Source organism: Microcebus murinus, chromosome 3, assembly GCF_040939455.1.
Source record: "Microcebus murinus isolate Inina chromosome 3, M.murinus_Inina_mat1.0, whole genome shotgun sequence".
Lineage (NCBI taxonomy): Eukaryota > Metazoa > Chordata > Mammalia > Primates > Cheirogaleidae > Microcebus > Microcebus murinus.
This window is the reverse complement of record NC_134106.1, coordinates 58,818,460-58,845,818: the sequence shown is the minus strand read 5'-3', so window position 1 is coordinate 58,845,818 and position 27,359 is coordinate 58,818,460. Positions and strand designations below refer to the sequence as shown.

The 27,359-nt window shown below is 49.3% G+C and overlaps 3 protein-coding genes across 3 annotated transcripts in view; 1 reads left to right on the top strand and 2 right to left on the bottom strand.

The window, feature by feature from the left end:
• Nucleotides 1-3,293: 3,293 nt before the first annotated feature.
• Nucleotides 3,294-12,305, top strand: TEX261 (testis expressed 261). The gene is made up of 6 exons (XM_012750152.2): nucleotides 3,294-3,481; nucleotides 4,397-4,476; nucleotides 5,633-5,786; nucleotides 8,455-8,522; nucleotides 9,251-9,353; nucleotides 9,541-12,305. The coding sequence occupies exons 1-6, from the start codon at nucleotides 3,412-3,414 to the stop codon at nucleotides 9,654-9,656; spliced, it is 591 nt and encodes a 196-aa protein (XP_012605606.1). The 5' UTR covers nucleotides 3,294-3,411; the 3' UTR covers nucleotides 9,657-12,305.
• A 723-nt stretch (nucleotides 12,306-13,028) lies between these two features.
• ANKRD53 (ankyrin repeat domain 53) lies at nucleotides 13,029-19,704 on the bottom strand. The gene is made up of 6 exons (XM_012750151.2): nucleotides 19,325-19,704; nucleotides 18,871-19,000; nucleotides 18,323-18,522; nucleotides 16,905-17,069; nucleotides 16,371-16,491; nucleotides 13,029-13,721 (listed from the first exon to the last, which is right to left on the bottom strand). Exons 1-6 carry the CDS (start codon nucleotides 19,483-19,485, stop codon nucleotides 13,029-13,031), a joined length of 1,470 nt encoding a protein of 489 aa, XP_012605605.2. The 5' UTR covers nucleotides 19,486-19,704.
• Nucleotides 19,705-21,224: 1,520 nt separating this feature from the next.
• The window catches only part of ATP6V1B1 (ATPase H+ transporting V1 subunit B1), a 33,906-nt gene continuing 27,771 nt past the window's right edge, over nucleotides 21,225-27,359 (bottom strand). The window contains exon 14 of the mRNA XM_012750149.3: nucleotides 21,225-27,313. Coding sequence (XP_012605603.1) covers nucleotides 27,150-27,313 — 164 coding nt within the window. The 3' untranslated portion in view covers nucleotides 21,225-27,149. The remainder of the gene's footprint in view (nucleotides 27,314-27,359) is intronic.

Below are 27,359 nucleotides of genomic sequence, written 5' to 3'. Positions count from 1 at the left end.
TGTGTAGTTATCAAGGTCTGTCAATATTTAAATCAACAAAACGGTCAGTCGCCTTTGAATCTACACACTCTTTTACCCTTTAAATGTGTCCCTTGAATTGAGTGTGGGGCCCCTCCTGCTTCCCTCTATCCCTCCTTCAAGCAAGGCCTGGGTTTGCAACCCCCCACCCCGGGCCACCCTGCCTAGCATGGTCCTAAGGAGCCTCCTGAGCCCTGCCCTGCTCTGTTTGTCCATGGCACAGACCTGGGGCTGGCTTCTCATGGCTCTCAGGAAATGGTGGCTTCCTCCTTCCTGCTGTTGGAAGAAATTTGGATCCTCAGTCCTGTCTCTCTGGGGCCAGTCTTGGCTCTAAAACTTTGAGAAAGTGAAAGTGCTCAGCCCTGGAAATACAATGCTGGCTCAGCCAAAGGTGAATGCGCTTAATCTTTTGGGGCCTCAAGTTTCCATTGCCCACAGTTCTGGAGAGAGGTGGTGGATACTTTTATATTTTCCTCTCTCCCTGGGAGGACATTTAGGGAAAAGACCAATTGAGTTTATTGTGTCTCTATTCCCTCATGCTCTGTGTCTCAAATACAGACACCCCAGTAGAACAGATCTAAGCACAAAGCCCCCCTATTGGGCCAATCAGGAATGACCAGGTCACATGACCAAGTTAGCCAACTTACCAGTCAGGTACTGCAGTGGCTTTTCTCTCAAAGGGGCTGGTTAATGACAGGAAATTCGAGGCATCCTAGTAGATCCAGCATACTATGAACATTTTAATTTTAAACTTTATTTATGAATAGGTAATGTATTTCCACATATTTACATACTTCAATGTGTTAAGGATATAAAAACACATACAGTGGGAACACTCCTACTTTTGAACCCCATCTGTTCTCTTCCTAGGAAGCAAGCAGTGTTAGCATTTTCTAACATATCCTTCCAGAGAGGTTGTATATAAAGAAATACATATATAGATAGCCTCTTTCTCCCCATCCTTTTGCTTTTTTCAAAAGGAGTCCTATATGGGTACATAAAGAGCATCCTCGTTTGTTTTTATGGCTCTGCTTCATGATGTATCAAAATATACTTAACCGGTTTCCTAGTAATGAACATTTAGGTTGTTTTCAGTCTCTCACAGTGCTGCAATGAAAAGCCTTATAGGCCCTGTAAGACCCCACTTCTCCTTACACATGTCTCTTAGAAATTCTTCACTGGGGGTCCAGGGGCCTCTTAGAAGTCAGCAGATATAGAATTCAGTGAGACAAACTCAAGGAGCCTGGAAACTTAGAGGGGAAAATGTTTCTATCTTTGTTTGGACTAACCTCTAACTAAAATTTAACATTTCCTTCCCTTATGAATGTAGGCAGCAAACTCACAGTAGTTAGCAGTATCTGTGACTCTCTCGTTTTATATGATTGAAGATATCTTGCAATATAATTTACACTTATGCCTACTTTGTCATTGTGGTAGGGAGTTATTAGATTTTTCATTAGATATGGTTATATTATATATTAATAAAGAAGAATATATATTACTATAGCACACATTTGGTTTTCTAAAAGAATATTTTAATATCTGCATTTTAGTGTAATTGCTTTGCTTTGTAATCATATGGTTTTTTATTTTGGTAAATTATGCTTAATATAAAACTTACCATTTTAGCCACTTTTGAGTATACAATTCAGTGGCCTTAAGCACACTGACATTAATGTGAAGCCATCAACACTATCCATCTCCAGAACTTTCTCATCTTCCCAAACTGAAAGCTCTGTACACGTTAAACCACAGGTCCCCAACCTTTTTGGCAACAGGGAAAAAGTGTCCACAGAAAGGGGTGGAGGACGGAGCTCAGTCAGTGATGAAAGCGATGGGGAGCAGCTGTAAATACAGATGACGCTAGTCGGCTGCTCACCTCTGCTGTGCGACCCACTTCCTAAGTTTCACGGAAGACAATTTCTCCACAGAAGGAGGAGGGGAGGCGGGGCTTAGGCTGTGATGCACAGTCGGCTTCCTAACAGGCTGTGGCCCCCGGGTTGGGGACCGCATCATTAAAACAATGACTCCCCCATTTCCCAACCCTCAGCTCCTGGCAAGCACCATTCTACTTTCCATGTCTATAATTTCGCTATTCTAGGTACTGCATATGGCTGAAATCATACAGTATTTGTCCTTTCATATTTGGCTTATTTCACTTAACATAATGTCTTCAAGTTTCATCCATGTTGTAACATGTGCCAGAATTTCATGTCTCTTTAAGACTAAATAATATTTCATTGTATGTATACACCACATTTTGTTTATCTTTTCATCCATCGATGGACATTTAGATTGTTTCCATCTTTTGACTATTGTGAATAATGCTGCTATGAACATTGGTGTACAAATATCTCTGCTATCTCAATTCTTTTAGATATATACCCAGAAATGGAATTGCTGGATCAAATGATAAGTCTATGTTTTTGTTTTTTGAGGAATATGTATTTATTTTTATGCATGAAAAACATGATTCTGAAATAAGCAGTATACCAGACTCCTGATATACATACTTTACTTTGCATGCCTGTTTCGGCCACTAGATGGGGGACTTCTTGGCAAGGACTGTCCCGTTCCCTGTGCCTTCTTTAGTAATTCTCCCAAAGGTGTAGTCTTAGAAAACGCATTCGGCTCCTAGTGGGCGCCTTGCGCGCCCAGCACGGGGCGAGATGCAGGCGATACACAGGTACAGAACATACCCCAAAAGAACTCAGCCTAGAGGAAGAATTAGGCCTTAGGATGGCCGATTAAAGGCAGCCCAATTCCCGACCTTATTGCTTCCTAGGTGTACGGCCTGGGGCGAGGAAAACTACCGTGGCCCCAGCTTCCCTATGCATAAAATGATTTGCATCATCTGCTCAAATTTCTGTCATGAACATACAGCCTGGCCTTTAGCACAGTGCCAGGCACGTGTTAGGAACGCAATGATTTTTGTCCCTGTCCCCAATAGCAAGAGAAAGAAAGCCCTGTCGGCAGCCCGCCAGAGGCTTCTGGAGAGGTTGCTGGGGTCAGGCTCTCTCTGGCCCTGGGTACCCCTCAGGCTGGCGCAGGAGTGCGCAGGGAGGGGCCAGAGGCTACACTTCGAGCCCCTGTTGGGCGCCTCGTCCCTCCCCAGGGGACTGTGCCCTCCGCGGAGCCGCGGTAGCCTGGCGGTCCGCGAGCGCAGCGCCGCACAGAGCAGCAGCCGTTGGTCCTCCGCGCCGGCGGGCGGCGCTACTGCAGGCCTGGCCCGGGGCGGCGCTCGGGCCGGGCTCCTCTCGGCGGTGGCGCACGGCCGTCCGGCCGTCCGTGGGGCGGGGACGCGGCGGCGGCAGCGGTGGCGGCTCCGTATCGCCGGAGCCCAAGCGCGCAGGCCCGTCCCGGCGGCCGGGGGGCGGGCGGGGTCGGAGCGCCATGTGGTTCATGTACGTGCTGAGCTGGCTGTCGCTCTTCATCCAGGTGGCCTTCATCACGCTGGCCGTCGGTGAGAGTGTGCGACCCCGGCCCGCGCGGGCTCCCGCCCCGGCATCTGTGCTCGCCGGGGATCGTATCGCGGGGGTTCTGGAGCCACTGGGGTCCCCTGCCCGGCTCTCCCGGCCTTCGTTGCTCCCCTCCCATCCCGCCTGGTCCTGCCCCTCCTCCTGAGCCCAGCAGCCCCGCCCGACCGCGGGTCCTTCCAGGTGTCACAAAGTGCGCCCCAGCAGTGCCCGGGAAAGGCTGACTTAAGTGTCCCTGCCCGCGCCTGGGAACCGCCAACCGCTGCCTCTCCCACTCTCGCGGGCTGACCGCGCCGAACTGATCCCCGACACCTCCCGCCGCCCTTTCACCTCTGGCCCTTGGTACATGCTGCTCTCGCCGCCTTTGACACTTCCGCCTCCTGACTTGTACCTACTCGAACGCTGTTGAGATCTCACTTCCTCTGGGAAGCCCTCCTTAGGATTTCGATGGTCCAGCGGTACCCTCTACTTTCCCTGAAGTAGTATTTCTCACTCTGGGGTCATCTGACTCCCTTCCCTTCCAAGCTGGGTCAGGGAAGGGATATTGTCTGTTTTGTTCTGCTGTATTCTCAGCACTCAGCCCTGCACCTGGCTCATACTAAGTGCCCAATGGGAATTTTGATTGAATCAACGAAATTCCACTTTTCTGGGCCAGAGGTTAGCATTGTGCTGAGGCGTCAAATGCAGGCTTCCCCTGAATTCCATACATTTTTATGAAATTTTTCCTTTAAGTTTTACGTCTCCAGATTTGGAGGGGCAGTACTTGGGTTTGGTTTGTTCCTAACCTTCTGCAGTCCATGAAGGGTTGATGGGGACTGGGCTGCAGAGAGAGGGATGACCGGGATGGCGGGGGATGACCCTGGCTGATGATTTCCCTGCTTGCTCCTCTCCCCATCCCCCAGCGGCTGGACTCTATTACCTGGCAGAATTGATAGAAGAATATACAGTGGCCACCAGCAGGATCATAAAATACATGATCTGGGTAAGTGGCAGCTTTCTCCAGGATTCCCCCTCACTCCTTTGCCCTGCTTCAAAAGAAGGAAGTGGGGAAAGTTTGGCATGGATGATGAGACCTCTCCATCTGCTGTTTCCAGAGGGTAGCACTCCTACCTCATTGCCCTGAACCCTGTCTTTTGGGTCTGTTCTTCTGGGTCCAGATCTTCCCTGGCCTCCTTCCCTGAGTAGCATTGCTTCACTGCAGACCTTGTTTTCTGTTCTTTAAGGTGACAGCCAAGTGCACATTTTCTGTTGACAGGACCATGGCTTTGGGTTTGCTTGGCTTTCTTCCCCTTGCTCTGCTCACAGCATTTAGAACTTAGAAGAACCCTAGGACAGTTGAGTATTTGTTCATTGCTCTCTTTCTAATCGGATCAAGTGATTTGCTAAGAGGGGAGCACCTTCTGTGGCGCTGGCTCTGCCCACTGTCTGGTCCCATGGGAAGCTTCTCTTCCTGAAGACACAGTCCTTCCCACTGATGTCAAAGCCAAGGAGTGACTGCTGGTAGAGAGATTTCCTCCAGTGACAGGAAGGGGTGGGGGTGGGGGCACATTTGGACAGGAAAAGTCCACTTCCCCTCAAGTTACCTGATGTTAGCAGCCACTTCTACTCTGGGCATGGCCTGAGCTGGGAGTTAGTGGTGGAGGCAAGAGCATGGCCCTTAGCTCTGGGATCAGAGGTCCAGCTTGTGGGTGTTGGCACTGGAATTAGACTGTCATTCAGCCAAGTGTCATTTGTTAAACACTGAAAACTACTAAATCTTTTAGAATGGTGTTTTTCAAACTGTAAGCATGATTTATTATTGGGTTATACAATTCATTCAGTAGGTTGTAATCAGTATTTTTTTTTAATGGAATAGAAAAGACTAGAAACTTTAGTCTGGTCGTGTGTGTGTGTGTGTGTGTGTGTGTGTGTATTGGGATCATAGTGTAAAATGTTTCTCTTAATGTGGGTTGCCATCAAAAAAGTTTGAGAAATGGCATTAAAAGATGCAGCCTTTTGGGAGCTGAGAGTCCAGCTGGGGAGGCCAGACCTGTGACTGAAACATGAACCTGCTACTGCCTGGAGTGGAGTGGGGGTTAGGGAGCCCAGGAAGCTTGCCTGGAAGAGGCTCCTGCATTGTGTGCCTCTGGTCGTTTCAGTTCTCCACTGCTGTGCTGATTGGCCTCTACGTCTTTGAGCGCTTCCCCACCAGCATGATTGGCGTGGGCCTCTTCACCAACCTCGTCTATTTTGGCCTCCTCCAGACCTTCCCCTTCATCATGCTGACCTCGCCTAACTTCATCCTGTCGTGCGGTGAGAGGGGACAGAGTTGGGGAGGCAGCTAATGTGGTTGGATGTACCCATCACAGTCCCTGACACAAGGGCATACTCAAAAAGGAGGCAAGTCACAGGGTCCTCCAGGAGGTCTGGCTGATTGGGAAGATGGGGTTCTCACTTGTGAGTTCCCTAGAGCCCACTTTGGTTCTGGTGACTAGAATTTTGGGGGTCTGGGGGCTCAGACAGAGGACTCTCTCAGAGAGGTATGTCTGAAGAAGGGTTTGGGAAGGGAGAGAGGTGTGGTTTGGCCAAGGCAGGGCCTCCAGCTGAGTAGTTCCAGCCTTAAACAAACTACTGGCCAGAAAAAGCCCCAAGCCCTTCCTTGGCTGACAGTCAGGCAGCTCCCCATGCAGTTGTCTGACGCAAAGTCATGGTAAGACTGGAGCCTCATGGGGCTGTGAGGCCCCCTGCAGACCCCGGCCTGGTGCAAATGCCTTGTGGAGCTGCCTTTGCTAGTCTTGTTCTTCCCTGTTGCAGCTGCTGCCTCAGGGGTGAGGCCTGTGTGTGGAGGGTGCTGGCCTTCTTGCCTTTGCTGTGCTATCACTTTCTGACCCTAGGGAATCATTTGCCCTCTCTGGCCTTAGCTTCTCCATCTGTTCAGAAACGATGTTTCTGACACAACTGTTGGGAGACTCAGCCAGCACATAGTAGGTGCTTATAGGTATTTATGCAAAAGGTTTGGAAAGTATTTGGTTACCGGGATTGCCATTTCTTCTGTTAATCATTACTGGTCATCCTAGCTTTTGGTCAGGATATCAGATAGAGTTGGGTTTTTGTTTTTTTTTTAGAGTTACTGTTCTTTTTTTTTCTTTTTTTTTAGACAGAGTCTTGCTTTGTTGCCCAGGCTAGAGTGAGTGCCATGGCGTCAGCCTAGCTCACAGCAACCTCAAACTCCTGGGCTCAAGCAATCCTGCTGCCCCTGCCTCCTGAGTAGCTGGGGCTATAGGCATGCGCCACCATGCCCAGCTAATTTTTTCTATATATATTAGTTGGCCAATTAATTTCTTTCTATTTATAGTAGATATGGGTCTCGGTTTTGCTCAGGCTGGTTTCGAACTCCTGACCTCGAGCAATCTGCCCGTCTGGGCCTCCCAGAACGCTAGGATTACAGGCATGAGCCACCGTGCCCTGCCTGGAGTTACTTTTCTATTATGGGAGAATTTGGAAAGAAAATATTATCTACAAGGAGGGTATACTGTTAAAGCTAAAACTGGTCTCTTTCCTGATTGCCTTCGTGTGATTTGACCAAAGAATTTGTTCAGCAGGGATTTGTTTGGGGAGCCCTTCCCTGGAGACCAGGCCCTTCTGTGTCTTCCCAGGGAAAACCTCCCTTTCCCCACACACACCAGCAGATTTCCTTGGCTTCCTTTTGTCACTCCTGTGAGCTGCCCGTTAGTTGCCTGAGTTTTTCCCAAAGATCTTTTGACACCAGGCACCATCCTATCTTCCAGCATCCCTTAGCCTAGAGTGCTGCTAGTCATAGCAGAGCTGTGGTCTTTGCCTTACAGGGGAAGGGGCAAGAGAGAAGAAAAGAGATGTGGTAGTTTGTGAGGTGTTCAGTGTCAGGGACACATTCTTTTTCTTTTTGAGACAGAGTCTCTCTCTGTTGCCCTGGCTAAAGTGCCGTGGCGTCACCCTAGCTCACAGCAACCTCAAACTCCTAGGCTCAAGTGATCCTTCTGCCTCAGCCTCCCGAGTAGCTAGGACTATAGGCATGTGCCACCATGCCCGGCTAATTTTATATATTTTTTTATTTATATATTTATTTATTTATTTATTTTAGTTGGCCAATTAATTTTCTTTCTATTTTTCATAGAGATGGGGGCTCGCTCTTGCTCAGGCTGATTTCAAACTCCTGACCTTGAGCGATCTACCCGCCTCGGCCTCCCAGAGTGCTAGGATTACAGGCGTGAGCCACCATGCCCAGCCAGGGACACATTCTTTCTGGTGCCTGCCCTCATCTTACCATGGGAACAGGCAGATGCTGGTCTCTGGGCATCCTGCCCCTAGGACCTGCCCCCACTTTCATAAATCAGTTGGACACCAAGGGAGTGTGTGTGGGTCTAGAACAAATCAGTTCAGGCTGCTGTACCTTACCCTGGGGCAAAATGGGGAAGAACCCGTCCCCCAGAATTTTGAGGAACCTAAGACCACCTCAAAGCATGTAGTGAACTGCCTTTTTATTTGAGGAGGCCTTCTCCCTGCTGCCCAGTTTGGAGTGGAATCTCTCAGGCTGTCTGATCTGCAGGCCAATGGCTTCTCTCCACCTACTGCCCATGGGAGGCTTTCTTTAGGACTCACAGCCACTGAAAACCAGGTTCATTGTCACGATGCTTTGGATTATGTAACATGGAAGTCTAATTTTTATAGCATGTAAAGAGCTTTATTGCCTACCTCTAAGTTTACTCATAGTGCCCTCTGCAGGGGGCATGCTGGGGCTAATTCTTCCATTTCAACAGATGGCAAAGTGAGTTTTAGAAAGTAGTGTGCTTGGCCCAAAGCCATACTCTGAGTTGGCTTAATTTCTTTGGGTGTAAAGTCAGGACTAAAACTCGGGGCTCCCAACTCCAGGGCCTTTTAAGGTTAAAAGTCCAGTTTTATGTTTTTCACCCCCAGACTGACAGACTCTTCATTCCCTCAACAGGACTAGTGGTGGTGAATCATTACCTAGCATTTCAGTTTTTTGCGGAGGAATATTATCCTTTCTCAGAGGTAAGAGTGTCTAGCATATTCAGCTATTAACAAAGACGGGGGAGTAGAGGGGACCTACCTGATTTGCTTTGTGAACTTAACTATGATTTGAAATTGAGTCTATTCAGGGATTACATGTTTGAAAAAAGAAAAACATCATGTAGATGATTTTAGAAAGCAGTATGTATGAGGAACAGAGGGATCCCTTTGGCTGAGGTAGAGAGGACTTCTCCCCCAGTGAGCCGTTTAGGTCCCCCTGAGGGGGTCATCCTTAGGTCAGGAAGGGACACTGGACTTGTCTAACGCAGACCTCCCAGGGCATGGGTGGGCTGCACCCTTGAGCCCCAGCTTTTCCCAGTGGCCTGCCAAGATTTTCTCCTCCCAGAATTTCTCCACACCCTGCTCCTTCAGTTTGAACCCCTGGGAAGAACAAAGTCACCTTGAGGAGTGTGGGTCAGTCATGGCCTCACCCTCATCTGCCTCCTTCAGTCCAGAGGAGTTGCTTGTCCTAGTGACCAAGGTTTGTGGATAGTGGCCACATTCAGTCATCTTCAGCCTCCACCTTTCCCCACTGATGTATCTCCATGTCTGAGGATGTCCTGTCCCTGCTTCCCGGGCCATGGTCCCCTCAGAGATCAGGTGTGCCTTCTGTGTACTGTTGGCCACCTCTCCACAACACATGGTGACTGTGTTCAGCCCGCTCTTGGCACCTCCAAGGGCACCTTCTTCTCAGTCTCTCTTGTTGCCAGGTCCTGGCCTATTTCACTTTCTGCCTGTGGATAATCCCATTTGCATTCTTTGTATCACTTTCGGCTGGGGAGAACATCCTGCCCTCCACCATGCAGCCAGGAGGTGAGGAGGACTTGTAAGGGGCCAGGGTAGGGGGTTGCCAGCAAGTTCTGAGTTGGCTGGGGTTGGCTGGGAGGACCAGAGCCCAGCTCTGTGATGGAGACACTAGAGCTCTGGGGTGGGAGAGCTGTGTTCTCATTCACACACGCACATACACACACTCACACTCATCTTGCCTGTGTCTCCACAGATGACGTCGTCTCCAATTACTTCACCAAAGGCAAGCGGGGCAAACGCTTAGGGATCCTCGTTGTCTTCTCCTTCATCAAAGAGGCCATTCTACCCAGTCGTCAGAAGATATACTGACCTCCTTGGGGAGGGGATATAGGGGCAGGATCAGGAGGACCTCTGTGCTAGGTGGGGGCTGAGACCTGGGAAGGTACCTTCCACCAGACCTGGCTTTCCTCCCCTCAACTCTGAAGCCCCATCCCCACCCCCTCGGGGGCTCAGTTTGGCTCAGATCTGATGCTGCTAGAGGCAGTAACCTCAGAGGGCACCAGGGAGAGTGGCAGAGCCTGCTTAGCCAGGAAGCTGAGGGCCCCCCAGCCGTCTCCTCCCCCTTCCGAGGTGGATCGTGAGGTTATGGCCCAGCTAGGGAGGCAGAGAAGGGTCTGTGAAGCTGGAGAGCAAAGGGTGACAAGTTCTCTGGGCAGGTCGTTGTGGGAAGGGGCCATGGCTTGACATGTCCAAGAGAAATAGTTTTTGCTGTTGAACTGTGATCTCTGTCCAAGTGCTGATTCCCATGTGAATAAAGATTCTAGGCAGCACTGTTTGCCTTAATGCCCTGACAGTTCATCTTCCTTTCTTCCTGCTAACCTTCTGCCCTGGACTGGATTCGTTTTTCTGCTCCAGGGACTCCCTTTCTGGATTTGGGTCTTGCCCTTTCAAAGGGACTGTTTTTGTGGCCCTTAGTGGGAAGGAGGCAGAGGTGAGGTGCTGAATGTGGTCAGGGAGTGGGGAGTGGGCTAGAGGCAGCCTTTCTTAGGTCATGCAACTCCCTGTTCTTCCATCTCTTCTTTCCCTGAGGCTCCCTGCGAGGCTGGGGGTAGGAGAGGGAACAGTTTAGGACTGGGTTAGATTTTCAGAACATCTACAATATCCTATTTATAAATCCTCCTCTGGGGAAAAGGCACGGTTTCTGGCTGAATACTATCTCGAGCTCAAGGAGAAATGAAATAAAAATTGGCTTCTAGGCAGCCTGGGCTACAGCCTGTTTTTTAAGAAATGGGGCTGGTGGGAGAAGTCGTTTGTCACTCTAAGAGCAAGGTCTAGCCTTCTCTTCTGTGCATTCTTGGCTCCTGGGGAGATGATCTCTGCCTTCCAAGAAGGCAGGCCAGGTCTCAGGCACAGACCATTTGTTGACCTTGCACTCCAACTACAGTGCCTTGCAAGTGTTCAACGGTACATATTGGAATGAAATCCCCATGAGAGCCTTCACTGGCCATGCTCTATACCTCAAAGTGAGGCTGGCAGGTGCAGAGATAGACTGCTCACATGTAGTACCTTTAAGCCACTGGGAAGACCCCTGTGCTTAAAAATCTTTCCTTTCCGACATGCCTGAAGCCCATCATAGCCCTTTATTTCTTTAGCTTTAGCACTTGTGTTCTCTGAAGAATACCAGCTTTCCCCTTTCCCTGGGACGAGCAGCATTTGTTGGTCTTCTCTTGATGCAAATGAGGTTGTAAGGCCCTTTTCTCCTATGCAGACAGGACAGGCAAGGCAGAGGACACTGGAGGCCAGTGTCATCGTCTAGATAGGCCAACAGCTGGCCGTACTCTCCCTTGATGTCCACTGCTTTGTTCCTCAGCCTAATGATGTGGCTTCACCACCTCCATTCATTCTACTGCCAGTGTTCTCCCAAGGAGTTGCCAGTGGCCTTCTTGTACTAAATCCAGCAGATCATTTCCATAGCTTACTGGATCTGGGCAGCATCTGACATGGCTGATCACCTCCTGCTTCGTGATTGCACTTCCTTCCCTGGCACTTCTGTGGCTGGTTGTCTTCCTACCTCTCTGGCTGTTCCTTTCAGCCTCCTGTGCAGGCTTCTCCACTCGCCCCATGCACAATGGGGTCTCTCAGGGTTCTGTTTTGGGCTCCCTGGGGAAGCCCATCCATGGAATCGAGAGTTGACCTCCAGCCCCAACATCCCTCCTACTTACCTGAACCACAGTTTGCTGCCTTCTGCGTGCACAGACAACTCAAGTTCATGGCCCAGATGGCACTTGTTGCTGTCCTCTGCAAACCTGCCCTTTTGGGTACCTGCCTTGGCCCTAACATCACCCAGGAGCCAGACAGGGAACCTGCTTTCTAGTCCTGCTTTCTCTTTTTGTACCCCTCATTCAGTCTATAAAAACTGTCAAGTCTATCTTCTTAACATCTCTCAATTTGAGCCACTCCCACTGTCATCAGCTTTCACTTGGATTATTGTAACAGCCTCCTGCTTCTCTATCCCACAGCTGGGGTTGTCTTTCTAAAATGCACAGTTGATCAAGTCACTCCCTGGTCTAAAACCTTCCATGGCTCCCTACTTCCCTCAGGATAAAGTCCAGACCCCTTAGCATGGCTTGTGAGACTCACGGTGCCCTGGTTCCTGCTTGCCTCTCTGGTCTCATCATTTGCCTTCTTGCACTCTGGGTCCCCAGCCTCCTGTATACAGAGATGCCATGGCTCTCTCCTGCCACTTGGATTCCCCTTTCTTCTGCTCACTTTGGTACTTTCTCTGTCAAGTTGCAACTTGGATTTTACTTCTAAGGAGCTTTGAGTGTCCCTTCTCCCTCAACCCCACTCAGCACACCACACAGATCACTCTGGGCTTACTTGCCTGCTCTATGGTCTGTCCCTCCACTAGACTGTAAGCTCCTTGAGGGCAAGGACTGTCCTTGAATTTTTGTATTAACAGTGCCAGGCATGGTGTCTGGCACCTAGAAAGCACTCAATAAATGTTTGTTTAATGAATGAATTGTAGTGATGTGTACAAAGGATGGGGAAGGGGCAAGCAGGGAAATCATCAGTCAGGGTCACCACTGCCATCCTGATCACCCCTCTCTGCAGCCCAGTCCCCATCAGCCCTTCATGGACTGCAGAAGTACAAATGCTTTCACAGTCTGCAATTGAAGCCACAGATCCTCCCTGTCCTCAGATACAGCTGCCTGTGCCTCCATGAGCTGTAGAAACCTTAGTGGCAGCTGGGAATAAGGGATGGCAGCCCATAGTAGCAGGGAAACTCATGCCAAGGTGACACATTAGCTGTACTCTACCCCATTCTGGATTTGGAGATGAAGAGTGAGGCTCAGCATGCAGCAGGAAGAACTTAATGTGAACAAGGGACTGAATTTCCTAGTGGTCCCTCCATCCTGGAAGCCTTGGGAGGGCAATGGGGATGCCAAAGTGTCACTTTTACAATGCTAGGGCCCAGAATAGTGACTGACCCCTACTCTGAACCTAACTCGGATTTCCTGGGGGGGGTGGGGGTGGTGCTCAAGAGATTTGTTTGCAGAGAAAAGAGAAGCCTAGGGTCTGGGCTTTGAGTAGGGGGTTGGTAAGCAGGGGACTCCTACCCTTGAGCTTGGCAGTGGGAAGCCGGTAGGCACTCCTTCCCCTTGCTCCTCACCCACAGCGTGAATCACCACACCTCAGCCTCCACTGGGCTGCCTCAGGTGGAGAGGCTACAAAATAACTTTATGGGTTGATTTTAGGGGAGGGCAAGGCGGGGAGCGTTTGATGAGCTCGCACAGCTGCCAGGAAGGCTTCGTCAAATGTCTGACGCAGGTTCATGGCCAGAGTGTCTGTCCAGAAGGTGTTGTCACCGAAGTACCGCTTCCGGGGCACTTCCGTCATGCTGACGGGGTGAAAGCCCTGGGGCACCTTCATCCTGTATGGCCGGGCATGTGGGTACAATGTACGGAGCACCACCTCGAAAGGCAGCTGGGGCACGGGCGCCACCCAGTGGCCGTCCACCGTGCGTAGCTGCGCACTACCCTGCTGGTCTGGTGTCACCTCCAGGAATCTGCTGAAGTCATGCTCCAGGCTGGGGTCTGGATGCACCCCTAAACGGATGCCCTGCGGGAAGTTGATGTGAGTGCTGGGGTGTCTGGCAGGGTTGTTGCTGACATTCCACATCATGGGCCGCCTGACCCTGGGCTGTGGGTAGGTGGGCTTGGGCGGCGGAGGGGGCAGTGGTATGCATTGCAGGCGTGCTTCCACAGTGGGGTAGAAACCCTTAGAACACCGAGATCCCTGGTTCCCTGAGATCTTGGCGAAGGTGACGTCCTGGGCTCGCTTGGTATTGGGGACCAGAGAGTGACTTTGGTGCGGCATCTTGCAATGGAGCCACTTCTTGAAATCAGCTTCTCTCAGAATTTTGTGCGTTTTCTGCAACAACAGAGGGCACAAGATAGTCATGCAGTGCTGCCCCCCCTGCCTCTGTGGAAGGAGACTCTGTGGTTATAACCCTTGGAAACCTCCAGTCTGACTGGGGAGAGACTGTCCTTGCAGGAAAACCTTGCGTCCAATGAGAGATACACCTGCCTTATGGGAACCTTGTGATTGAAGGAGAGAACTTTTGACATAAGGGAGCCTCTGGGTTGATGGGGGATACAGTGCCTCTCCCATGGAGAGACCTCCAATCTGATGGGGGAGATAAGCCTCTACCCTAGGTGAATCTCCAGCTTGAGAAGTGAGATGGTCCTCACCCCAGGAAAAACCTCAAATCTCAAAAAGGGAGACAAGCTCCCTCCCCCCAGAGGAATCCTCAATCTGATAGTGAAGACATGTCTTGCCATAAAAGAGTCTCTGGTTTAATGGGGAAAAGGCAAATGAGGGCCAGGTGTGGTGGCTCATGCCTGTGATCCTAGCACTTTAGGAGGCTGAGGTAGGAGGATTGCTGGAGGCCAGGAATTTGAGACCAGCCTGGGCAACATAGCATGACCTGTGTTTTTTTTTTGAGACAAAGTCTCACTCTGTTGCCCAGGCTAGAGTGAGTGCCGTGGTGTCAGACTAGCTCACAGCAACCTCAAACTCCTGGGCTCAAGCAATCCTCTTGCCTCAGCCTCCCATGTAGCTGGGACTACAGGCATGTGCCACCATGCCCGGCTAATTATATATATATATATATTTAGTTGGCCAATTAATTTCTTTCTATTTTTAGTAGAGACAGGGTCTCGCTCTTGCTTAGGCTGGTTTCGAACTCCTGACCTTGAGTGATCCGCCTGCCTCAGCCTCTCAGAGTGCTAGGATTACAGGCGTGAGCCACCGCGCCCAGCCAAGACTTCTGTTTCTACCAAAAAAAAAAAAAGAAAAAAGAAAAAAGAAAAAAATTAGCCAGGCATGGTGGCATGTGCCTATAGTCCTGGCTTTTCAGAGAACGAGGCAGGAGGATCACTTAAGCCCAGGAGTTTGAGGCTGCAGTGAGCTATGATGATGCCACTCCACTGCAGCATGGGCAACAGAGTGAGACCCTGTCTCAAAAGAAAATATGGCAAATGAGAAGTGCAAAGTGTATCCTTGACTCTGGAAGGAGAAAGAAGAAAGGTCTGGAAGGCTTGGAATTGGGAGGAGCTGATCTGAGCAGACTTCTTAGAAGTGGTAGGCCTTGAGAAATGTATGGAGGATATGCTTGGCCAGCTCTCCAGGCTGGGTGGCAACAACTAGATCTAGCTCTGTCCTTGCCTCCACTGGAGTTGAACCTTCCATATGTTGTCACAGAATCTCCCCTACCCGCATTGTTTCAGTGTCTCATTCTCAGACTTGCTAAGCAATCAAGTGCTTTGGAGATTGACCCAGCTCCAGGGGTAGGCTCTGATTAGGCTAAGCCAATCATAATAATTCCATCGGCCTTGCCCCAGATGTAAGTCAATCAGCATATGGCTGATTGAGGCCATAAGAGATGAGGGGAGATCTGCAAGGTGCTTCTGGAAAAGGTTATAGCCACAGGAAACAGGTGGGTTTTCCTCTTCTGGGCAGGTGTGTGACTGTGAGGGCTGGTGACACCAACAACAGAGGAAGGTAGGGCTGAGAAAACTGGAGAGAAATGCAGGTGAAACAGCTGGTGTGCTGGATTTGCCAGCACAGAAGCCCTCCTCACTTCAGGGTCCACTTAAGATTCCCAGCATCTTCTTTCTGGGTTTTCTGATTTTTGCATCCTGTGTAATTACACCTGCTTAAAATCCCCTTTCTTCCCCAACCATTGATCTGGTCCCCTGACAAATCTCTAGCTTGTTAACCTCCAACTCACATGTGCTCCCCGGCTATGCTGAATTTGCAGTTCTCTGCATACACCATGTGCCCATGTGCCTCTGTGCCTTTCTGCACAGCAATTCCCTATGCCTGGTCAGCTCTTTCCTACTTCTTCATTTGGCCAACTGCTGCCCATCGTTTTCGTTTTTGTAGAGAGGGGGTCTTGCCATATTGCCCAGGCTAGTCTTGAACTCCTGGCCTCAAGCAATACTCCCATATCGGCCTTCCAAAATGCTGGGACTACAAGCCTGAGCCACCATGCCCAGCCCCTTGCTGCCCATGTTTAAGGACTCCTCTTAAGCATCATCCCTTCTGGCACCCTCCTGGGCCCTCTCCTCCTCGATGGGAGTACAACCTGCCTCCTCTACTAGACTAAGCCCTCTACTAGACTAAGATGTGGAAACCACATAATCTGAGCCTTGGGGCTTAGCAGGTGCCTAGCACAGAGCAAGTGCTCACTGTCTGTTGGAAGGAAGGAGTTTGAATCCCAATTACAATGCAGGGCCTTGGTCTCATTATAGATTCTCAGCCTGAAGGAGGCAGTGCACTAGGTGGGGCTCATAAATACTTACAAATTAAAGCTGTCTTTGCTTTCTAACACAGGACAAGATTTTGACCTAAAGGAGTGGCTTATAAGGGTGGAATTTCAGCCAGTCATGAGGAGGGGGAGGCTCTTTCTGGGTGGGAGTGCTTCTAGCCACTCCTCTCTACAACAAGTGGGTCACTGCCTCCTCACATGCCTGGGTGGCAGCTGCGGCCTGGTGTCCCTGCCCAGCTCTCCCTTACCTGACACTCAATCAGGTAGCTCCGCTCCATGAAGACCAGCTGGTCCTTGAGCCTCTTCATTTTCCCCATCTCACGAGCAAAGTCACTCTTGTCCCGTTTCCACATGGCATCCTTCAAGAACCTGGTGCCAAGATTGGGAGGGGGGCATGTCATTCCACAGTGACTGAGCTTCCATCTGGGCTGGGAAGACTGGCTGCTGCTGGCGGCCTGGAGGGGGTGAGAGGAGCTGCCAGAGATGATATGAGCAAGATGACTTGTTCTGACTGCCCAGGGGCCCTGTGGCTAACTACTTCCTTTGGAATGCAAGAAAAAAGTGTCTGGTGGCCTGATCACCACTTGCTAAGGAGCCCAGGGCAAAAGGGAGGGGTGATGCTCAACCCAGAGCCTGGGCAGGGGCCTCTTCAGCAGACTCATCTCCCAGCCATCTGGCTCCCCAGACCCTCCGTTTAAAGGCTCAGCCTTGGGTGAGGGCCCTCGGGAACGGGCCGGGTGAGAGGGAAGAGGTGGCAGGCTGCAGGTAGTTCTCACACTCACCGGGCACAGGCACGGTAGTTCCTTATTTTGCAGAAATCGATGGGTTTGAGGCCCATGGCATCTTGGGCATGGACATTGGCGCCACTCTGCACGAGGACCTTCACACAGCCCAGCAGGCCATGACGGGCTGCCAGGTGCAGCGGCGTGGAGCCCTTGCATGTTTGACTGTAGAGGGCCCCGCCAGGGGTGATGAGGGCAGAAAGGAAGGACAAAGAGCATCTGCTCATCAGACAGGTGGCATTCCAGTTTCCAGGTCCTGGTTTGCCACCAGCCCAGCCCACTGGGTGGCCCAGGCCATGTCCCTTCCCCTCTCTGTACCTCAGTTCCCTCTACTGTAGAAGGAAGGATTGGACTAAATGAACAATAAAAATCAGATTATGGAAGGTATGTGACAGTTAAGAACCGCTGGAAGGAGAGTGGGATTGGTTCAGAGACCACTGACCTCACCCACTCTTACACCAGCCAGCCCTCTGTCCCCTCCCCAGAACCCACAAGGTCTTCATGACCCTGGTCCTGCTTCCTCCTCTCCCTCATCCTCAGGCCTTGCCCCACACTTTCTCAACACATGGCCTTTGCATGCGATGTTCCCTCTGTCTACAACTCTTTTCCCTGGCTCTTTGCATGGCTGGCTCTCAGTCTTCAGGTTGCAATTTAAATGTCACCTCCTTAGAGGTGACTACCTCTTCTGAAATAGATGCATCTTCTGAAATGGATCTTCCCCCTACCCATCACCTGCTTATCCCCTTAATGATCACTTTCCATGCTGTCATGATTTTGTTCATTTATTCGTTTGCTAATTTACTGTCTAGGCATATCAGCTTCATGAGGGCAGGGGCCAATTCTGTGTGTTTACTGCTGTATTTCCCAGCTCTGACATAGTGCTTAGCACATAGTGCATGCTCAGTAAATATTTTGAATGAATGCAGTCTCCTGTGTGCCATGCACTTTCTCAGCACTTTCTCATGCACTGTTATCCTACCAAGTTTCAGTTGAAGGCATTGAGGCAGTGGTTCCCAAACTGCGAATTAGAAACACCTGGGAATCTGTTACACTTTTTGAAGCCCAGGCCACACCACAGACCCATTAAATCATAACCTTTGGATCGGAACACAGGCAGTATTTTTGAAGCTCCCCAGGTGATTCCAATGTACACATAGCACAACAAGAACCAGAGCACTGAGGCTTAGAGGTTGAGTGACTTGCTAAGGTGCTGCTACTTGCTAGCCAGTGGCAAAGCTAGGATGTGAACTGGGTCTGTCCTCTCCCAAAGCCCAATCTCCTAACCGCTATAGCACATGGGATCAATGACTGCTTCATGGGTGCCCAATCCTTGTCACCCCCAGTAGTCCATGTGCCTGGGAGTGGGGTTCCTGCCTGTCCAGGCTCCAAGCCACCCTCCTGAAGCAGGCTGGACTCACACATTGAGGGCTGCCCCTTTCTTGAGCAGGTAGGAAATGCAGGGGAGTGCCATGGTCTTGTTGTCCTTGTGGATAACGAGGTGCAGAGGGGTCTGGTTATTGTTGGTGGGCAGGTCCACGGGAAAGTTGTACTCTTCTATCAAAATCTGCAGGCATGCAAGCTTGCCCCGTTGGGCTGCAAAGTGGATGGCAGTGAAGCCCTGTGGGGTCCAGAGCCAGGCAGGAGGCTGAATGGGATGGGGTCTCTGGGTTCACAGCTTAACCTACATAGCAATTTCTTGGAGTTACCCATCCTCTCTTTTCTGTCCTCTCCGGAAACCTCGGGAATCACTCACACCCCTTTCCAGCTCCCAGTGTGTGCTCTTCGGCTCACCCTACCTCCCTGCCCTCAAATGGTCCTCCCACTGCCGGAAGATGAATTTGGACAATCTACACAGAAAAGGACATCTCTGGATGCTCTAGAGGCAGATCTTCGCCAGGTGACCACTATATGAGGAGCTCTTTGCAGGGCGGGACCTCAGTCCTCGCCCCGCTCTCCGGGTTCTTACCCTGCAGTCGGCGGGGACTCCTTTGCGGTCCCGACCCAGACAGAACCGCAACCATTCGACGTTGCCCACCGCGGCCGCAAACAGCTCGTAGTAAGTCCCGAAGGCCCTCTGGTCCCGCTGGTCTGTGGAGCTAGAGTGGGCGAGGGGGCGGGGGCGGGGTGAGCGGGGCGGGGGCGGCGGCTCTGGGTGCCCCGTGCAGGGGCGCCGCGTGGGGAGGGCAGTGGCTCGCGCGCCGCGGCGCTCGGGGACGCCAGGCCAGGGCTGGCTGGTCGGCGAGGCAGTGAGGAAGCGACCGTCGTCCACCGTCCACCGCCCCGGGGACCTCTCAGGAGGCGAGCCCTGGCCCCTCGGGCCTCGGCATCAGCCCAGACCCGCTCCAGACCCTGCCCTGCCAGGGAGGCGCTGGGCCGGGTCCTCACGCCCCACAGCCGGGCCACCTTCCCTCCCGGCCCACCTGGGACCCGCGTCACTGCAGGTGGCCTTCGAGGAGATTGTCTCCAAGCGCCTCACGAAGGTACGTGAAGTTGGCCTGGCGTGAACTGCCCTCAAGGCGCCGGCTCCCAACTCCCAGCTGCTCGCCGCAGTCCACAGAGAGGGCCTGCGCCCCGAGGCCATCGCGAGGCCGGGCGGGGCAGTGCTCCCGACCCGCCGCGACGGTCCCCCGTGGTAGTGACCGGCCCGCCCCTCCCACGCCGCTAGGCCGGTCGCCTCGCTCGCTGGCTCGCTGGGAGCAGGGCCGGGGGACCCCTGCCTGCTCCGAGGACCCCCGCTCCCAACCGGCTCAGCGCCCGAGCGACACCCCCACCCACCGCCTGCCTGGGCCCACTGCCCCGGAAACTCGGCCTCCAACGCCAAAGACACTTAGCTTTAGTTTCCGATTATAAATTAATAAATAGAAAACAAGAAAAGCACAATATGGAAATTAAACATCACCATCCCACCATCCATACAAATCACAGCCTATTGCGAAACATACACGTATTATGTATACTTTTTTTATCTCTTTATTTAGCGCCATATTATGAGCTAGCTCCCATTGTCATTCCAGGTACTAAACGTGCATTGTGACGCACAGAGCCCCACATCGTGATGGATGAGCAGTCATTTCACATGTGCCGCAGAAAACAAAATGGCTCAACTCGGGTTGTTTTCTTATGATGGATTCCCGGAAGTAGAATTGCTAGATGAAAGAGAATGATATTTTTCACTTTTCAATATGTGATTCCAGATCGCCCTCCAGAAAGATATTTTATATTCACTTACACTTCCACCTGCAGGGAAACAAGCACATTGCACATCAGCAGTGTGGCTTTGGGCATGTCACTTGACCTCTGTGTCTCAGTTTCTGCATCAGCAAAATGAGGAATAGTAATTCTTGCCTCATAATGAGTGAACGGATGCAAGTTGGAAGAACTACCCTAGCAGAGAAGCACTATCTGTGAATTTGCTATTACTAAAAGAGGAACTATACAAACCACTGATAGCATTGACTTTAAATAAATGTTTGCTAATTTGGTACTGAAAATAGTGTTCTGATGTGACTCTTTGATTACTAGCAGGAGGATAGAGAAACTCAGGCAAGAGGATATAAGAACTGAGCAAGTCCTTGGCAGGGGAGGATGCATCGCTCAGAAGACCCCCTTGGCCAGCGCCAGGCAGCTGGGTAGACATTGCCTGGCGGAACAACAGAAGCTAGACCATGAGAAGAGCAGACAGCAGAAAATATCCAAAGAATGACTTGATTTCTTCTTCAGAAGGGAATGGTAAAGGTATTTCCCAGAGCAACTGGTTCTAAGGTCCCAGGCAAGGGAGAAGTGGGGGCAGGAGCTTGAGAGACACTATCTCTATACTCCAGGACCAGTGCCTAAGGCCAGCTCCTCCTCCTGTTCACTAGACCACCTCAGGGTCCTTCTGAAGCTTAAGCTAGTTTGGATTGAGTTTCTGTCTCATTCAACTGAAGCCTGACTAGTAAAAAGCTCCTGAAGTTAAATTCTCTATTGGGTAAAATAATCAGGACCAGTGGGAGGGCCCCTGAAAGGAGCTGTGTGAGCTAGGGCACTGTGAAGCCCTGGGGAACATTGGACCTGAACGTGACCTGTCCTCCAGGAGAAGAGGAGGCATGCCCCAGGGAATGGCCAGGTAAGTGAAACTGAAGAACTACCCTTAGAGTGCTGAGACAGGTTTGGGCAGGGGTACACCCTCAGAGGGGCTTAGGGCTGGGGGAAGCTGAAGTGCTCAACCAACGATGGTAGCAGGTGGGGGAACTTGGCTGCCAGCGGTTAGGAATCCTCTAGTGGTGGGTGTGGGTTCTGGCTGTAGTGGTGCTGGAGTAGGAAACAGGACTTTCAGGTCAGCACCCTGAGCATGCAGCTGTAGTTAGGGGTGGGGTGGGTAATGCTGTCTTGTTGGGGTAGACCCATATGGAGGAGTAAAGAAGCTTAAAAAGCAGGTCCTAATAAGTGGGAGAGGGAATGTCTGACTCTTGGGACCAGATTTGGAGGAAGGCAGGTATCTGTGCTCACTACATTGTGGGGCTGGGGAGGTCTGCTTAGGACAGGAATTCTAAAGAACACGTCATATCCCTCAAATCAGATTTCCAAGTTGTGTGACCGTTCCCCAATGTTCTCCCCAGTGCTCCCAGTGAATACGCCAAATCTGAGTGTGTCCATTTCTTCAGCCTTAGGGAAATTCCAGAGGATCAGCAGAGCCCTCCCTGGGCTTGAGTCTTCTCCCCTCCCTGATGGTCTCACAGATTGGCAGTTACCACAAGGCTCTCAGGTCCAGGAGGTTGTTTACTCACACTGTTGTCTACACATCATGCTTAATCCAAATGATCCCAGAGGGGACTCAAAATATAATTCCAATGCCTCCTGGACTTCTAAGATCTAGAATAGTTTGTCTTGAATGCCTGTGTCTGACTTTCTCTTCTGGGATAGTAGAATGAGGAGCTCTGTGGACCCACTCCCCAGGAAACAACCATAACTAGTGAAAAGTAGTTTAAAAACCAACTATGTAAATTCCCTGGGAATTGTCCTAAGGGCATATATCAAATGAAGAATCGTTTATTCAGGTAAATTTATTAAATCTCAATAAGAATGGTGAGAATTTGAGGCAGTTGAACTATAAATTCCTCCCTCCCTTCTCTCCCCATCTCAGATCCATGACTGAAAAAGCTCCAATCTGGGTGGGTGTGGCCAAGGAAATAGGGCCTTCTTTGCCCTCAGCTCCCACTCGAGAGATGGCATCTCAGCATTTCTCACTATCACCCACACCTCCCCCAACCCCAAGTTGTAGAAGTTAAATTCCTGGTGAGTGAAGCTGAGAGATTGAGGCCTCCCTTATTCCACCCAGTCTCCACTCATAGGGCAGGGGCTTGATCCCAGGTATGGCAAGCTGAGAATACTGGGATCCTGATTGCTTGCCCCAGCTTACTTTCATAGGGCTGAGGCCTCATGTTGGGAGAGGCAAACTGAGAGGACCAGAGGCCACAGTCCTCGTCCAGAAACCTGCTCATGAAGCAGGTTGTTGCTGACAGAAGTGGGCAAAAAGGTGAGACTCTGTCTTAAAAAGAGAGAAAGAGAGAGAGAGAGAGAGAGATGAGGTCTCACTATATCCACCAGCCTGGTCTTGAACTCCTCAAGGGATTCTCCTGCCTCAGCCTCCCAAGTAGCTGGGACTGCAGGTGTGAACCACAATGCCTGGCTACACCTCTTGTGATAAAACATTCAACAAACTTGGAATAGAATGAACTTCTTCAATTTGATAAAGGGAATCTATGAAAAACCCACAGGTAACATAATATGTAATGGTGAACAATTGAATTATTTCTCTTTAAGATCAGGAGAAAAGGACAATTATGTCCACTCCTAGCACCTCTATTCAACACTGTACTGAAGGTTCTAGCCAGGGAAATTTTTTTTGAAGGTAATTTTTTAAAATCATAAATATATATATTTATCTCAAAATATTGCGGGGGTACAAATGTTTGGGTTACATATATTGCCTTTGCCCCATCCAAGTCAGCCTACAAGTGTGTCCATCCCCCAGACAGTGCGCACTGCACCCATTAGGTGTGAATATACCCATGCCTTCCTTTCCGCTCCCACCTGCCCAACACCCGATGAATGTTGCTACTATATGTGCACATAAGTGTTGATCAGTTAATACCAATTTGATGGTGGGTACATGTGGTGCTTGTTTTTCCATTCTTATGATACTTCACTTAGTAGAATGGGCTCCAGCTCCACCCAGGATAATACACTAGCCAGAGAAATTAGGCAAGAGATGGAATAAGCCGGTATGGTGGCATAGGCCTGTAGTCTTAGCTCCTTGGGAGGCTGAGGCAGGAGGATTGCTTGAGGCCATATCATGCCTGTGAATAGCCACTGTGTTCCAGCATGGGCATTACAGTGAGGCCTTGTGTCTTAAAAAAAATAATAAGAAGAAAATGAAATGAAAGGCATCCAGATTTGACAGGAATAAGTAAAGTTATTTCTATAGATGACGTGACTTTGTATATTGAAAATCCTAAGGAATTCATAAAAGCTTATTAAAACTAATAAGTCCAGCAGAGTTACAGAATACAAGATCAATATACAAAAATTAATTGTATTTCTATACACTAGCAATGAGCAATCTGAAAATGAGGTTATGAAAATAATTCCATTTACAATGGCATCATAAAGAATAAAGTACTTAGAAATAAGTTTAATAGAAGTGTAAAATTCATTCCCTGAAAACTACAAAACTTAGCTTAAAGAAATATAAAAAGACCTAAGTAAATAGAAAGATATTTCATGTTCATGGATCAGAAGACTTAATATTATTAAGATGGCAATACTCCCCAAATCAATCTTTTTTTTTTTTAAGACACAGTCTCGCATTGTTGCCCAGGCTAGAGTGAGTGCCATGGCGTCAGCCTAGCTCACAGCAACCTCAAACTCCTGGGCTCAAGTAATCCTCCTGCCTCAGCCTCCTGAGTACCTGAGACTACAGGCATGTGTCACCATGCCTGGCTAATTTTTTCTATATATATTAGTTGGCCAATTAATTCCTTTCTATTTATAGTAGAGACAGGGTCTTGCTCTTGCTCAGGCTGGTTTCAAACTCCTGACCTCGAGCAATCCACCTGCCTCGGCCTCCCAGCCCAAATCAACCTTGAGGCCAGCCTGGGCAACCTAGTAAAAACTTGACTCAACAAAAAACAAGAGTGGAAAGATTTAATGTTATTCTTATTACATACATTAAATCAAGCTGATTTCCTTGCAGAAATTGACAAGTTGAGCCTAAAATTCATATGGAAATTTAAGGGACCCAGAATAGTAAAAACCACCCTGAAAAAGTGGGAGCCATCCCACTTATCGATCTAAACTTATTATAGAGTTACAGTAACTAAGAAACTGTGGTACTGGCATAAGGATAGCAAATAGATTGATGGAATAGATTTGGAGTCCAGAAATAACCTCTCACATTAATGATCAACTGATCTTTGCTAAGACAATTCAATGAAGAAAGAATAGTCTTTTTAACAAATGGATCAATGGAATATCCACATGCAAAAGAATGAAGTTTGGACCCCTAGCTCATATAATACATTGAAATTAACTCAAAGTGGATGAAAGATTTAAATATAATAGCTAAAACTGTAAAACTCTTAGAAGAAAACCTAAGCATAAATCATTGTGATCTTTTATTAGACAATGGGTTCTTAGATGTGGTATCAAAAGAAACAAAAGAAAAAATAAACAGGACATCATCAACTTTAAAAATTTTAAAATGTTGTGCTTTATGTGCCTCAGGAAGCTGAGGTGGGAGGACACTTGAGCCCAGGAATTCGAGACCAGCCTGGGCAACAAACATAGTGAGACCTTGTCTAAACCAAAACAAAACAAAACAAAACAAAAAACCACCCCAAAACATTTGTGCTTAAAAGGGCCATCAAGAAAGTGAAAAATCAACCCAGAGAATGGGTGGAATATTTATTTGCAAATCATTGGTAAAGGACTATAATTGGCGTCTAGAATATATAAACAACTCTTACAACTCAATAATATGACAAATAACCCAATTTAAAAATAGGCAAAGGGGCCGGACGTGGTGGCTAACGCCTGTAATCCTAGCTCTCTGGGAGGCCGAGGCGGGCGGATTGCTCAAGGTCAGGAGTTCAAAACCAGCCTGAGCAAGAGCGAGACCCCATCTCTACTATAAATAGAAAGAAATTAATTGGCCAACTGATATATATATATATATAAAAATTAGCCAGGCATGGTGGCGCATGCCTATAGTCCCAGCTACTCGGGAGGCTGAGGCAGAAGGATCGCTGGAGCCCAGGAGTTTGAGGTTGCTGTGAGCTAGGCTGATGCCACGGCACTCACTCTAGCCTGGACAACAAAGCGAGACTCTGTCTCAAAAAAAAAAAAAAAAAAAAATAGGCAAAGGATCTGAATAGATATTTCTCCAAAGAAGAAGATATATAAATGCTCAATAAGCACAGGAAAGTATGATTAACATCATTAGTCATTAGGAAAATGAAAATCAAAACCACAGTGAGATACCTCTTCATACCCACTAATATGGCTATAATAAAAAAGACTGATGCTATTAATAACAAGGGTTGCCAAAGATATGGAGAAATTAGAACCCTCGTACACTGCTGAGAGGAATGTAAAATGGTGCAGCCACTTTGGAAAGCAGTCTGGCAGTTCTTCAAAAAATTAAATGTAGAGTTACCATCTAGCCCCCAGCAATTTCAGTCCTAGGCACATACCTGAGAAATGAAAACATACGTTCACATAAAAACTTGAACATGAATATTCATAGCAGTATTATTCATGATAGCAAAAAAGTGGGAATAACTCACATGTCCATAAACTGATGTATAAACAAAAACTGGTATAACCATATTGTGGAACATCATTTGGCAATAAAAAGAAATGAAGTACAGATATATGCTACCACATGGATGAACCTCAAACATATTTTGCTAAGTGAAAGAAGCCAGTCACAAAAGACCACATATTGTACAATTACATTGATATTAAATATCCAGAATAGGTTAATCCACAGTGATAAAAATTAAATTAATAACTGTCTAGGGCTGTGGAGGGGATGGGTAGGGGTGGTGGTGTTGAGAGGTGATAGCTTAGGGATGCAGGATTTCTTTTTAAGTTAATGAAAATATCCTAAAATTGTGATCATGGATGTATAACTCTGTGAATATACTAAAAAATTTTAAATTATACAATTATAATTGGATAATTATAAACAGGTGAATTGTATGGTATGTGAATCATATCTCAATAAAAATGATGATGCTTATTATATCTTATTAAAATAAAAACAACTCTATGCTCTGTGGGTACTCAAAGCTTTCCCCAAGATGGTTGTAAATTGTCCTGGGGATGGAAATTTTATTCTTAGGGTCTCCTTTGGTGCTGCTAACTCTTGACCTAAGAATTGTAACCTGGTTCTGCAACACATTGACCTAGAAATGAAACTAAGTTCTTGGCCGAAGTTCCATCCTCCCAAGTCACCCTTCTTCCCCCTGCTAGGAAGTACTCACGACTTCTCAGGAGACAGGGCAGGGGAGACAGAGGAGGGCGGGACATTACAGAAGAGTTGGCAGCTGTCAAAGCAGCCTCAGGCATCCTAATTTTTAGGATGCTCTTCACTCCTGTCTTAACTGGGGCCTTTTTTCAGCCTTCCGTGTACCTGCACTGTGTCCCTCAGGGCATCTCTCTAGCAACTTTCCTCCCTTCCTGCCCGGAGCAAACCAAATTCCTCCCTCCTCCCCAGCACGGTTCAGGAAGAGCTGTTTACAGTCGGACACAAAGATAAATGTCTCCCTAGGGGGAATTCTATTGTCAGCTGTTAAGACACTAATGTAGCTTTTTTTTTTTTTTCCCTGTTTTTGTAAAGTAGGGAGACTAGTTTAATGAACTCCATGCGTCCATCAGCCCCAGCTTCAACTAGTATCAATTTTTGCCAATCTCATTTTCACCTAAGTTAAATTCATCTCAGCTACTTCTTATTTTGTGGGCTTTTAAAACAAAACTACAGATGCTCCTGTCAGTAAGGCATGGATGGGGGGCTTAACAGCCTTCTGTTCTTCCCCAGTGCCGGAGTCGAGGGAGAGGGACGGAGCGCGGGAGCACCCCCACCCCCGCCCCGCAGCCCGCGCAGGGCCGAGGGCAGGTGTGCGGGGCGAGGGCAGACCAGGGCGGGGGACGGGCACCCGGGGCGGCGCAGGACAGGGGCCCCGGGGCGGCGCAGGCGCGCGGCTAGAGCGCGGTGTCCGGCACGGGGTCCTGCGGCGCCCCCTCGCGGGAGTAGAACTCGTCGATCACGCCCTGCGGAATGCGCTTCAGCATCTCCTTGGGGAAGATGCGCAGCAGCTTCCAGGCCAGGTCCAGCGACTCGAACACCGAGCGGTTCTCGTAGGGGCCTAGGGACAGGGCAGGGGTGCTATGTGGAATGTGTGTGGGGCGGGA